We start from the raw sequence: 12,638 nt of genomic DNA on the forward strand, positions 1-12,638 counted from the left end.
TTTGTGTTGTATGTACACTGCTCAAAAAAATAAAGGGAACACATAAGCAATGCAATGTAGCTCCAAGTCAATCACACTTTTGAGATATCAACCTGTCCAGTTAGGAAGCAACACTGATTTGTGAATCAATTTCACCTGTTGGTAAATTGTCTAATTTCCACCAGGTGGAAATTAGACAATTTGCAAGACAACCCCTATAAAAGGAATGGATTTGCAGGTGGTGACCACAGACCATTTGCCTGTCCTCATCTTTTCTGGCCGATCTTTGGTTAGTTTTTCATTTTGCTAGTGCCCTCACCACTAGAGGTGGCATGAGGCGGTATCTGCAACCTATAGAAGTTGCTCAGGTAGTGCAGCTCATCCAGGATGGCACATCAATGCGTGCTGTGGCAAGAAGATTTGATGTGTCTCCCAGCACAGTGTCCAGAGCATGGAGGAGGTACCAGGAGACAGGCCAGTACACCAGGAGACGTGGAGGGGGCCGCAGGAGGACAACAACCCCGCAGCAGGACCGCTATCTGGTCCTTTGTGCAAGGAGGAACAGGAGGAGCACTGCCGGGGCCCTACAAAATGACCTTCAACAGGCCACTAATGTGCAGGTTTCTGCTCAAACAGTGAGAAACAGAATGCATGAGGATGGTATGAGGGCCCGACGTCCACAATTGGGGCCTGTGCTCACAGCCCAACACCGTGCAGCCCGATTGACCTTTGCCAGAGAACATCTTGGTTGGCAGATTCGCCATTGGCGCCCTGTGCTCTTCACAGATGAGAGCAGGTTCACACTGAACACATGTGACAGACGTGAGAGAGTCTGGAGACGCTGTGGAGAACGTTCTGCTGCCTGCAACATCCTCCAGCATGACCGGTTTGGCGGTGGGTCAGTGATGGTCTGGGGAGGCATATCGTTGGAGGGCCGCACAGACCTCTACGTGCTAGCCAGAGGTACCATGACTGCCATTAGGTACCGGGATGAGATCCTCAGACCCATTGTCAGACCATATGCTGGTGCAGTGGGCCCTGGGTTCCTGCTCATGCATGACAATGCTCGTCCTCATGTGGCCAGAGTGTGTCAGCAGTTCCTGTATGTCGAGGGCATTGATGCTATGGACTGGCCTGCACGTTCCCCAGACCTGAATCCAATCGAGCACCTCTGGGACATCATGTCTCGTACCATCCGCCAACGCGATGTCGCACCACAGACTGTCCAGGAGTTGACCGATGCCCTGATCCAGGTCTGGGAGGAGATCCCTCAGGAGACCATCCGTCGTCTCATCAGGAGCATGCCCAGATGTTGTAGGGAGGGCATACAGGCACGTGGAGGCCACACACACTACTGAGCCTCATTTTGAATCGTCTTGAAGAATTTCCACAGAAGTTGGATCAGCCTATGTTCTCATTTTCCACTTTGATTTTGAGTATGATTCTGAATCCAGACCTTAATGGGCTAATGATTTTGATTTCCATTGATCATTCTTAGGTTATTTTGCTCTAAACACATTCCTCTGTCTAATAAATAAAGATTTTCAGCTGAAATATTTCATTTCATATTTTTTTGAGCAGTGTATATAAACCTTGCTGTGGTTCTGCTTGAGGAAATGACAACACTGATGAAGTTTTTCCCTCCTCTTCCTCCTCATGCCAGTATTAGCCATTGACATAGACCCAGTGAGGCTGGACTTGGCATGTCACAATGCAACAGTTTACGGTGTCGCAGACCGAATCGACTTCCTGCAGGGGGACTTCCTGCAGCTGGCGCCACACCTCCATGCTGATGTGGTTTTCCTGTCGCCGCCCTGGGGTGGGCCAGACTACCTTAGTGCCGAGGTGTTTGATATCAGGACCATGATAGAGCCTGATGGATATCCTTTGACTGGTGTGTGAGGGAGGAGGGTTTAGTGTTGATGCTGGAGCAATGATGGAGCTCAACACTCTTCTTTACATTCATGTGGAAAGGGAGGGACGGGCAGGATAGGGTGGAACTCGACAGAAAGGTGAAGGAATGGAAGCGATCACAGAGACAGAGGACAGATATTATATCAGCCATAGATGTTATATAGACCACCCAAAACAAGCTGACTGGTGAATTTGCTGTTGTTCATGCTGACCAGTGGTAGTTGTGGACTGCTCAGGAAATTATGTTGGGGTAGAACTTCAGGAAATATATATATATATATATATATATATATATATATATATATATATATATATATATATATATATACACACACACACATATACACACAAACATATATATATATTATACCAGAATATATTGCTCATGGCCTGAAATGTTACTTGTTTAGTAGAGAGAGAGAGAGAGAGAGAGAGAGAGAGAGAGAGAGAGATGGGGGGAGGGATAGAGGGGGAGAGGGAGAGGGAGAGAGAGATGAACTGTAGAGGATCAGTGGTGGTGCTCCTAGCTGGGATGAATCCAGGATGCCAGCACAGCATCACTCCTGGTTAGAAGCATCACGCTCTAACAAGTGCACAGAAATAAAATGTTCTACACAAGGGAAATATTAATCTTAAATATAGAGAGGTTTTTTTGTCCTTAATGGCTGACACTTTCAAGATATTCCAGTTGTCCAAGTTGATATCAGATAACATCGTGTACTTCCTACCTCGGAATGCTGACATGGACCAGGTGTGTAAGTCTGCTTCCTGTTCATGTTGTGTACATGCTTTGTGTCCACGTGCTGGTATGTGTGTCCATGTGCCATGTGTGTTTGCGTGTGTGCATGGGTGTGTGTGTGTTACATTTACTTGGATTACTGGGTCGTTAGTTACTTGACCTCTATGGCTTCAGTCGGCAGGGACTGCCCAGCGTGAGAATTGGCCCATTTCTCGTCAAGTGTACAGCTGCCTTATTTGCATAGCCCAAGATCTCACATTAGACCCAGAGGGTCAGTCAGAGATTCAGTCAGAGGGTCAGTCAGATGGTCAGTCCGAGGGTCAGTCACAACTTCCAGTCAGTATGATGTACAACCATTGGCATTTCTAGGATGTGAGGACATTCGGGGCATAGCCTGGACCTCTGTAGGGGGAGAAACAAGCTGTATGTTGATGTTTTTTTGTGCATGAAAAATTGAAATGTTTATCTCAAAAACTGTTTACTTTCCAGATTAATTAGGTCTGTGATGTTACAAATATTAGTAGTTGTTGTAATTAGTATTGCGTAGAAGCAGAATACTTCACAACTGCTATCATTAATATTTATTGACATGCTACAGTACCAGACTAGAGAAAAACAGTTAAATTGTTCATGTTGAGCATCTGGGAAGCTATTTCTTTGCCTATCAACATGGGGATCGCCGGTTCGAATCCCCATGTTGCATCCGGCTTGGTCATGCGTCCCTACAGACACAATTGGTCGTGTCTGCAGGTGGGAAGCCGGATGTGGGTATGTATTCTGGTCACTGCACTAGCGCCTCCTCTGGTCAGTCAGGGTGCCTGTTCAGGGGGGAGGGCGGACTGGGGGGAATAGCGTGATCCTCCCATGTGCTACGTCCCCCTTGTGAAACTCCTCACTGTCAGGTGAAAAGAAGCAGCTGGCGACTCCACATGTATCGGAGGAGGCATGTGGTAGTCTACGGCCCTCCCCGGATCAGCACAACTAGGGGGAAAAATATTGTCAAGTTTTTGGGAGCTGTGGGGAGGTGCAGGCAGGTCAGTACAGTAGGTATCTATGTGATTCCTTGTGTCTGCATGCCCTTTATAAGACAGCAGGCTACTGCAAATATTGGAAATGTCATAAATATGTCTTCTCTATGGTTGCATGGTTACTCAGTGTAAGAATACAAAATTTGGCATTTTTCATGCATTTCTCAAGATCTACAAGTTTAAAAAAGTTTTTCTGTTGTTGATTGCAAAATAATTATGATAATGATTGAGAGGATAGAGTCAGTTCTTTTCAAGCTAGACGTTATTTAACCATAGAGACACAAACTTCAGTAATCTATTTGGTATTTAGAAACTTACCACTCCGCTGAATCTTCTATCTGCGCTTCAACGTAGTCCAGTGAGCCAGTTGTTAAGACCATCATGTAACTCATTTTCAAAAACAGGATACTGACACTGCAGTCATGCCTTGTTTAATATGTAAAACATCATTGCAAACCATGATTTGTATCACGTTAAAATTACTTTATAACTTTCACAAATATGGTTTCCTTGCTAAATCTGTAACCATCTTTGGATGCTACAGGACTTCCTCATCACAAGTGCAGACATTTGCAGAATTTTGGGATGCACTGCATCATTTGTAAAAAGTTGTCCTGAATCTAATCTAATTTTCAGTAATGATGAAATATTCTGAACAAATATAAGATAAATGAATATAAGCTAGGGTAAGACACGTGATTGTACTATGGTGTTTGAAGGTTGATTGCCACATTGGACTGTGAACCATCCAGCAAGCTTGAGTAAAGTGGTTAGTGTTTCGATACTGAAACAGTAAGCAAAGTTTTGTACGTACAATATCAAATAATGCCCATTTTAATGAGGGTTAGGTGGAGAAGTGGTGTGGTAGACCCAGCCTTAAAGTCGTTTTCTATCTCAGATGACATTAACCCTACAAATGTATGCATTGAATTTTGAAACGAATGGTACCCATTGTTCTAATACCAGCCATGTGTTGGTTTCCCCAGATAGCCTCTCTGGCTGGGCCAGGTGGGCAGGTTGAAGTGGAGCAGAACTTCTTGAACAACAAGCTCAAGACCATAACTGCTTATTTTGGCAACTTGATCAAGTCTGACTGCTCCTGGAACCCTTCAGTTTCTGTTCCAGCTCTGAGTACATGAAGGTCTTTTGCTCAGTGAGGAAGAGCTCAGAGAGGAAACAAAAATCTGCTTCCTTTGACAATCTCATAGGCCAACCTTAAGTGAAGCTACTGGGATGGTTAGTTGCAGATCACTTTCAGTTTATATCATTCAGCGTTTTGTCCCCAAATCAAATACACAAAACTTTGTCATATTTCAGCAACTGGGAAATAATCAAGAATGAAAGTACAACTGTCATTTTTCTTCACATAAGGTGAAAGGATATCCTGCCACTTCAGTCAATTCATCTGTCAGTAAAATGGTAGTGAGCAGGAATTGTGTAATTCAGAAATTATTAATTTGCTATTTTATTGTACTTTGTATTTTCATTTCAGTGTTTAATCTGTTATTGAAAATATGGCAAATTAAATGTTGATTTCATTTGTTTTGTTCTGTTTTCATATGAAACACTAACACATACAGTACATTATGGCTTGTTTATTTTTTACTGAGAAGACATAAATCTCATCACTCACGTTCAGTTTCTTGAGCTACTGAAGTGGAATAACAGTGAGGTTCATATTTAGTAACATGATGATGAACTGCCTCAGAAAGTAGTGAAGCTTTAAGCAGACACTGTTTCATGTAAGAAAAGCAAAACAATCTTGCCAAAGTCTACTACTACTGCTTTTGGCTGCTCCTGTTAGGGGTCGCCAAAGCGGATCATCCGTTTCCAAAGAACGGATGTAGATTTCTGATAGTATGAAGTGTTTTGAAGGTTTAGGTCAGAAATGCGTTACGTCATGCTGCATAGACAGTGACTTCTGAAAGAATTCAGACCCCTTGTGGAAGCTGCGAGGAAACAGGCGAACAACTTCTTTCTTAGACTACACCAGCGTGTGTGTCATTTATTTTTATTTCCTCCACCACCCACCCCCCCGCCTCCACAACATGGTGCTGCATTACCATGGCTACACCCTGAGCCCTTCAAGTGAGAATGTCAACTTAAAATAAATAATAGGCTATGGTGAATTATGTCCATAAGTCCACCACACACATCCCCCACCCCCAAAATTCACCATAACAGGAAAAGTTAAGGTGGTGGGGGCCAGATGGCCCGACTGGACTGGCTCTGCCGAACAGGAGTGGAGGCTGGGCTCCTGATGGAGGGTCCTTAGGGACCCTGTGGCGATGTGCTGGTAGGGTGAGGGGTGGAGGAGCTTTGGGGGCCTTGTTGAGGAATGGGGGCAAGGTAGGAGGGTGCCCCCGCTGCGAGGACTGAGCCAGTCTGGTCCAAGTTCAGGTGAGCCGGTTTGAGGTGATCCATGGAAATGTGCCCTGGCTTGCCACCGATGTCCATGACAAAGTGCTTGTTCCTGGTCTCCAGGACACGGAACGGGCCATCGTACGGAGACTGCGGGGGTCCACAGTGGATGCCGTGGCGAATGAAAACGTATTCTGCCGATTGCAGACTTGCAGGGATGTGATACTGTAGGAGGTCGTGTTGTGAAGTGGGGACCAGTGTGAAAATGCTAGCGTTATCCAGAAGCGTGGTCCATTAGTGGGCTGCAGACCAGGGAGCTGTTGAGAATGAAATCCCCTGATACCCGCAGTGGCTGGCTGTAAACCAGTTCAGCGGACAAGGACTGGAGGTCCTCCTTATGGGCAGTCCTGAGGCCCAGCATGACCCATGGGATCCTGTCGACCCAGCTGCTGTCCTTGAGGCTGGCCCAAAGAGCATCCTTCATAGAGCGATGAAACCGTTCGCACAACCCATTGGCCTGCGGGTGGTATGCGGTGCTGTAGCTTCACCCCTAGGCTCTCTGCGGCTGCATTCCTGAGCTCAGACGTAAACTGTAGCATACCAATCGAATAAGAGTTGAAAGCCTGGACTGATGGTCTAATAATGCCTTTTATTGTTTCCACAATCTTCCTCATTCTCACCCATAGACCAACTTCAGGACCAATGTACAAGCTTGTTGTCCTCTCAACTAGCGCTAAACTCCTCAATTCTTGCTCTCCCCGTTCGTCCTTAGTACTCTATTCACTTATTGTTACACTTTTAGAATAGAATAGAATATTCTTTATTAGTCATTTAAATGAAATGTACTCTCTGCATTTAACCCATGTGTAGCCAGGAGCAGTGGGCAGCCGCCGTGCAACGCCCAGGGACCAACTCCAGCCACTTCCTCCCATTGCCTTGGTCAGGGGCACATGTAGGCTGTACCCTAGCATCCTCAAATGTGAGGCTGCACCCTAGATGATGACACTATTTGGTGCTCTACATAGTGTCTCTTGGCAAGATTTTCTGTTGTTCGGTGGCACAGCGTAGCTGAGATGGCCGCAGAAGAATCCTGTTGCTTTTTGCCAGAACTGCTGCCGAGTTGACAAACAGAGCTGCCGGTTGCTGGAACTGCTGCCTAGTTCACCGAGCGGCGCCACCATGGTTTACCCTTTACGGGTACTGACAGCTGGGTAGAGCAGGTGGATTTGAAATCAGAGTTCCCTTCTCCTATCCCAATGTTTTGGCTGGACTCGGCACCATGGGAAGTACCATACAGGCATGCAGGAGGACCAGATCCATCAGTAGGGACGTCGTCCTTAGCCAAAGGGCCCTTGCTGAGGTAAGGTACTACTCCTCTACAGCCTGCGGTTGCAGTTTAGCGTCTTACCCAGAACTAGGCTCTCTATGCCCCTAGGCTCTCTTACTACTTTATCTTTACTTGTCCATCACTTTATCTCTTCCATTTTCACCGTGTCTACATTTACACTTGCCGCGCCATTGCACCGTTTTCCTTTTTTCAGTGTTCGTCAATATTCACTGCCACTTCCGGTTTAACAGGAAATATCAAAATAAAACCATGGATGAGAAATATCAAAACAAAAGCATGGATTACATATGAGAACACATGAATTAAACACATGAACTGCACTATGCCTTGAGGTCCTTTACACTCCCACCAAATTATTTCAAGTGTTTTACATACAAGTTCACTTAAAACACAAATAATTTTCTCTTATGAAATGACCTTTTACAGAACATTATTTACACTGCAAAACCCTTTACTGTTTTACCTTCCCCTATACTTAGGAGGCCTTTAATAGTAGAACTAATTTATGAACTGGACGTTCCACCACAGACTTTGCTTATGTGTTCACCCTTTTTGTTCAGATTTCTGTCTCCTAGACATATCTTGACTGTCCGTACGAGTCCATCTTTGTCAGATACAGTCTCTGAGACTCCTCCAAGTCTCCACATTGACCTTGGTTGGGTTTCATCAATGTCCATGACTACGTCACCTGTTTGAATGTTCCTCTTAGGCTTGTGCCATCTTTGTCTGACCATGATTTTATGGAGGTACTCCTTTCGCCAGCGGCTCCAAAACTGCTGTGCACCTGGCGCTATCTTTTTCATCCATATAAATCCTCTCTGACGAACTTGCCTGGAAGAGGTAGAGCAGCGCTGGCCTTCACTGTGATGGGGTGATTTGGAGTGAGTGGCTCCAAAGTATTTGGATCATTCAGGTTGTCCGTTGTGAGAGGCCGGCTGTTTATGATTGCCGTGACTTCATACAATAAAGTCTAGGGAAGTGTCGTTGATCCTACCAGGGGAGAGTGAGAGTGTAGCGCTGAGTAAATTTCTTACAGTCCTTATTTGCCGCTCCCACACGCCACCTGCATGACTTGCATGAGATGCATTCAAGACAAAATCACGTTATTTTTCAGCGAGGAAGGTTGCCAGTCTCTCAGCATCACCTTCCTCTAGAGCCGCGTTCAGTTCGTTTTTGGCACCTACGAAATTGGTACCTTGGTCACATTTAATTTGTCTGACTGAGCCTCGCAACACAATAAAGAAACGCAGTCCATTGATAAAAGCATCAGTTGACAGATCACCTTACATCTCCACATGAATGGCACGAGAGCAGAAACATGTAAATTGCTGACCATATCTTTTCTTTTCTTTTCATCCTTGTTTAGTTATGAATGAGCCGAAACAATCCATGCCACAGTATGTGAAAGGTGAAGAGGGCTCCACTCGCTCTATAGGGCGATCACTCATTTTCTGTCCTCCGACAGGTCTACTTAGTCGACAGACCACATGTGACCGGTGTACTTTTTCATTTGCGTTGTGTAGGAAAGACAGGACAACTTCTCTCATGCATGGGATCTGTATTCTGTCGCATATAAACAAAACAGGACAGGTTTCAGGAAACTTCAGATCAGCTCCTACTGTAGCCTACTGTTGGACTTCAGCTCACTCTACCAACTCATCTTCATCTATGTGAGAGCGTAGTCCTGCGTGTTTGTTGATAAAGCAATAGGAGAAGATGTTCGGCCTCAAAACCATCCGTTTTATTTAGCAGTAAATGGATAAAGCATACAGAGCTCTGGGTCTAGATCTTCCTATCCCTGACAAACAACAGATTGTGTCAGTTCACGAAGTCTGACTCTCTCTCCTTTCCCTGACCCAGTCTTTATACTATACAAAGTGTTGACTGAATATGGATGTGTGGTCTTCTTTCTGATTGGTCCGTTCATCTGACTCCGTTTCCGCCTCACTGATATCCGGACTCCAGGTATTCTTCTTCTCCATCTGTGTTGCAGCTGCCGTCGTAAAATCCTGTTCCTATCTCTGAAACCACAAATCACAGCACATCTCGTCTCCACTCCCCCCTGACCACAACACTTCCAGTGTCCCCCTTCCCATTCAGAGTCACCAACCCTATGCAAGGTCAGCGACCCTCACACCTTCCATGGAGACAGACATCTTGTCTCTACTCCCCCTTTACCACAACATCCTTATTGCTCCCTTTGTTATTCAGAGTCGCTAACCTTATTTAAGGTCAGTGACCCTCACACCTAATTTACTCTGCATTCCTCTGTCTGCTAACATACTCAGTACTTTTCTACTGCCACTATAGACCCTCATGTCCTTGTAACAAGCCCTGTTCCTCATGCATATGTTTTCCCAATGATTAATATATCCTTATATTCCTTATTCCAATTAATACGTTGTAATCATCATTATTAAACATCACACCATTACATTTATCTACAAGGCCCACTTTTTGGTCTCATATAAATGAGACCAACCAACCAATAGGATTCAAACACCACATTCAGCCTCTGTGTCACTGCCCAGTTCTTCACACCCTCCGTGCTCCATCAGAGCCACCGTCTCCGTCTCGACTTGAGCCACCTGATAGATCGATGAGGGACTCTTCTTTTCGATGGCAGTGACGATCAACCTTTCAAACAGAGATCTGATACAGGGGATACAACAGCATCCGCACAACACAAGTGCAGTCATCATGCCTACCAGGGACAGAAACACAGACACCATCACACCTTTCTACCTCCCAAACCACTGTTCAAAAATTCTTCCCAGTGGGTCGTTTATACCTGAGTGGTCATGCATCTCCTCTGACAGGGTCCTAAGTCCTTTTAGGGCTCTAGTTACCGAGCCATCTGGAGCAGTGTTGTTGGGGATGAACGTGCAGCATTCATCGTCAAACATAGAGCAAACACCCCCTTTTTCAGCTAATAACATGTCGAGGGCCATTCTGTTTTGAACTGTGTGTCTGTCTCTGATAGCTGATTCCCACATCAATAATGGAGTAACTATTACTATAGAAATGATCCCACACACTCCCCACCACCACCATTTGGCTTGGTGGGGTTTTCTCGTTCCCTCAAACATCTTAATCAACATATATCAAAAAATTATTAGCAAGCAAAACCTTCTTGTGTTCTGGTTATCAGTTCCTTGTATCCTAAAAAAAACCTTTTCTGGGAGAGCTTTTGCTCTCTATGGTAACATCAGAACATTCTTTCTGCACCTGGCAAAATTCTTCATTCCAATCTTGAGTATATTGTGGCTTGCCTGAGTATATGCAAAGCCGGTTACTATAAATCTTATCCAAAAGTGATAGCTATAATAACTGTCGCCACAGATAGTGGCTTGTGTCTTTACACTTATTCAGAGTCAACTGTGGTGTTTCTTATCTGTTCCCGTGTCCTAGCGGGTGAATCCGCTGCTGCACACTGGCTCCAGTGGTACCAGCTGTCTCCTTTGCCCTGTAGTCGAACCGCGTGTGATGTCCTCTCAACCACCTTGTATGGCCCTGTCCACCTTGGCTCCGACCACTTCCTCTTGATCACCCTCAGTAGAACCCAGTCTGTGATGGGCGGTGTCTGTCCCTCTAGGTTCCCCTCTGCTGCTGCAACCTGTTTTGAGAAAGCTGACACCAAAGCTGTTAGTTGGTCATAGTAAAGTTTGTACTTCAGCGGATCTCTTTCCTTTTCAGTGGTTGGGATTCCAGCTCCTAGTCCCGGGAACTGCTGCCCTGTTGTCAACTCATATGGAGTGAAACCTGTGATGGAGTTTACTGAGCTCCTAATTGACATTAGAGCTAGGGGTAGGGCATCCACCCAACTCATTTTTGTTTGAGCACACACTTTTCCTATTTTTCCTTTAATGGACTGATTCATTCTCTCCACCTTTCCCTGTGATTGGGGGTGATACACTGTTCCAAACGCATGTTTCAGTCCTAGGGCTGCTTCTACTGCCTGCAGGTCTTTGTTCTTAAAATGTGTGCCATTATCTGACCTGATTCTTTTTGGAAACCCATGCGTTGGTATGTATTGGTTGATTAGGAATTTGATTACCGTTTTGGCATCTTCCTTTTTAGCAGGTACTGCTTCTGGCCAGCCAGTGTATGCATCCACGGCGACCAAGAGGTAACTATACCCGTTTACCCTTTCCAACATGTCAGTGTAATCAATTATGATTTCTTGACCTGGCATTTTTGGCAAAGGAAATTTTCCCTCGTGTGGCTTCACTGTAGCCCTGATATTGTATTCTGTACATATTTTACATTCCCTGATATGGTTCACAATCATTGCAGGCAAAAATGGATGCCACCAATGGGTCAGATGTCTCTGCATCTGTGCCTTTCCACAATGTGTTAGCCCGTGTGCCTCCTGTAACACGGAAGCCGTCCACCCTGGGGGTAACACAGGTCGGCCGTCCGGCGACCTCCACACTCCTTTGGATTCCGTTGCCCCTCTCTCTTTCCAAACTGTGAACTCTTGAGGAGAGGCTTTCTGTTGTTCCTTTATTAACATATTTACATCGCAGGCAGGTAGTAAATCGTACACCGTTTTCCCCACCTGCATCATCCCTGCCCTTTTAGCTGCAGAGTCTGCCTCCTGATTTCCTTTTGCTATCATTGTTTCAGTTTTGTCGTGACCTCTGCACTTTATTACTGCTACCTCTGTTGGTTTCATTAGGGCTTCTACCAGTCTCTTGATGTCTTTCTCATGTTTGATTGGGGTTTTTGCTGCTGTCAAAAATCCTGCTCTGATCCACTGACTGAGCTCCACCTGTATTGCTCCTACCACGTATGCCGAGTCTGTGTAGATGTTTACTTTTTTCCCTTCTGCCCATTCTAATGCTGCTATCATTCCCTGTAATTCAGCTAGCTGCGCTGATTCTTTTCCTATTACTCTCCCTGTCACTACCTCCTCAAACCCTTCATCTGTTTGTCTTACCGCTGCAGATACTGCCTTCAGTCCCTCAGTGGGATGTCTGTAGCAACAGCCATCTGTGAACAGCACTTCCTCTGGGTCAGCTAAGGGTTTTGCCCGTAAATCTGCTCTGACCTTAACATCTTTCTGTACTCTTTCTTCACACACATGTGGCTCACCTTCCCCCATGTTGTCTGTTATGTTGAGTCCCTTGTGTGTGAACGTTATGTGTGGTGCATTGAGGATTTTTTCCAACCTTATCTGTCTTAATGATGTCATGGTGAATGCTGCTGAGTTCACATAGGCCACTATGCTGTGTGTTGTCAGGACTGTTAGAGCATGTCCCATGAC

The 12,638-nt window shown here is 45.3% G+C and overlaps 1 protein-coding gene across 1 annotated transcript in view; it reads left to right on the forward strand.

Moving 5' to 3' along the window:
- The window catches only part of LOC130131975 (trimethylguanosine synthase-like), a 104,065-nt gene extending 98,873 nt beyond the window's left edge, over window positions 1-5,192 (forward strand). The window contains exons 13-15 of the mRNA XM_056301702.1: window positions 1,643-1,859; window positions 2,566-2,644; window positions 4,647-5,192. Coding sequence (XP_056157677.1) covers window positions 1,643-1,859; window positions 2,566-2,644; window positions 4,647-4,799 — 449 coding nt within the window. The 3' untranslated portion in view covers window positions 4,800-5,192. The remainder of the gene's footprint in view (window positions 1-1,642; window positions 1,860-2,565; window positions 2,645-4,646) is intronic.
- Window positions 5,193-12,638: the final 7,446 nt, after the last annotated feature.

The sequence above is a fragment of the Lampris incognitus genome, unplaced genomic scaffold (genome assembly GCF_029633865.1).
Source record: "Lampris incognitus isolate fLamInc1 unplaced genomic scaffold, fLamInc1.hap2 H_2, whole genome shotgun sequence".
NCBI lineage: Eukaryota > Metazoa > Chordata > Actinopteri > Lampriformes > Lampridae > Lampris > Lampris incognitus.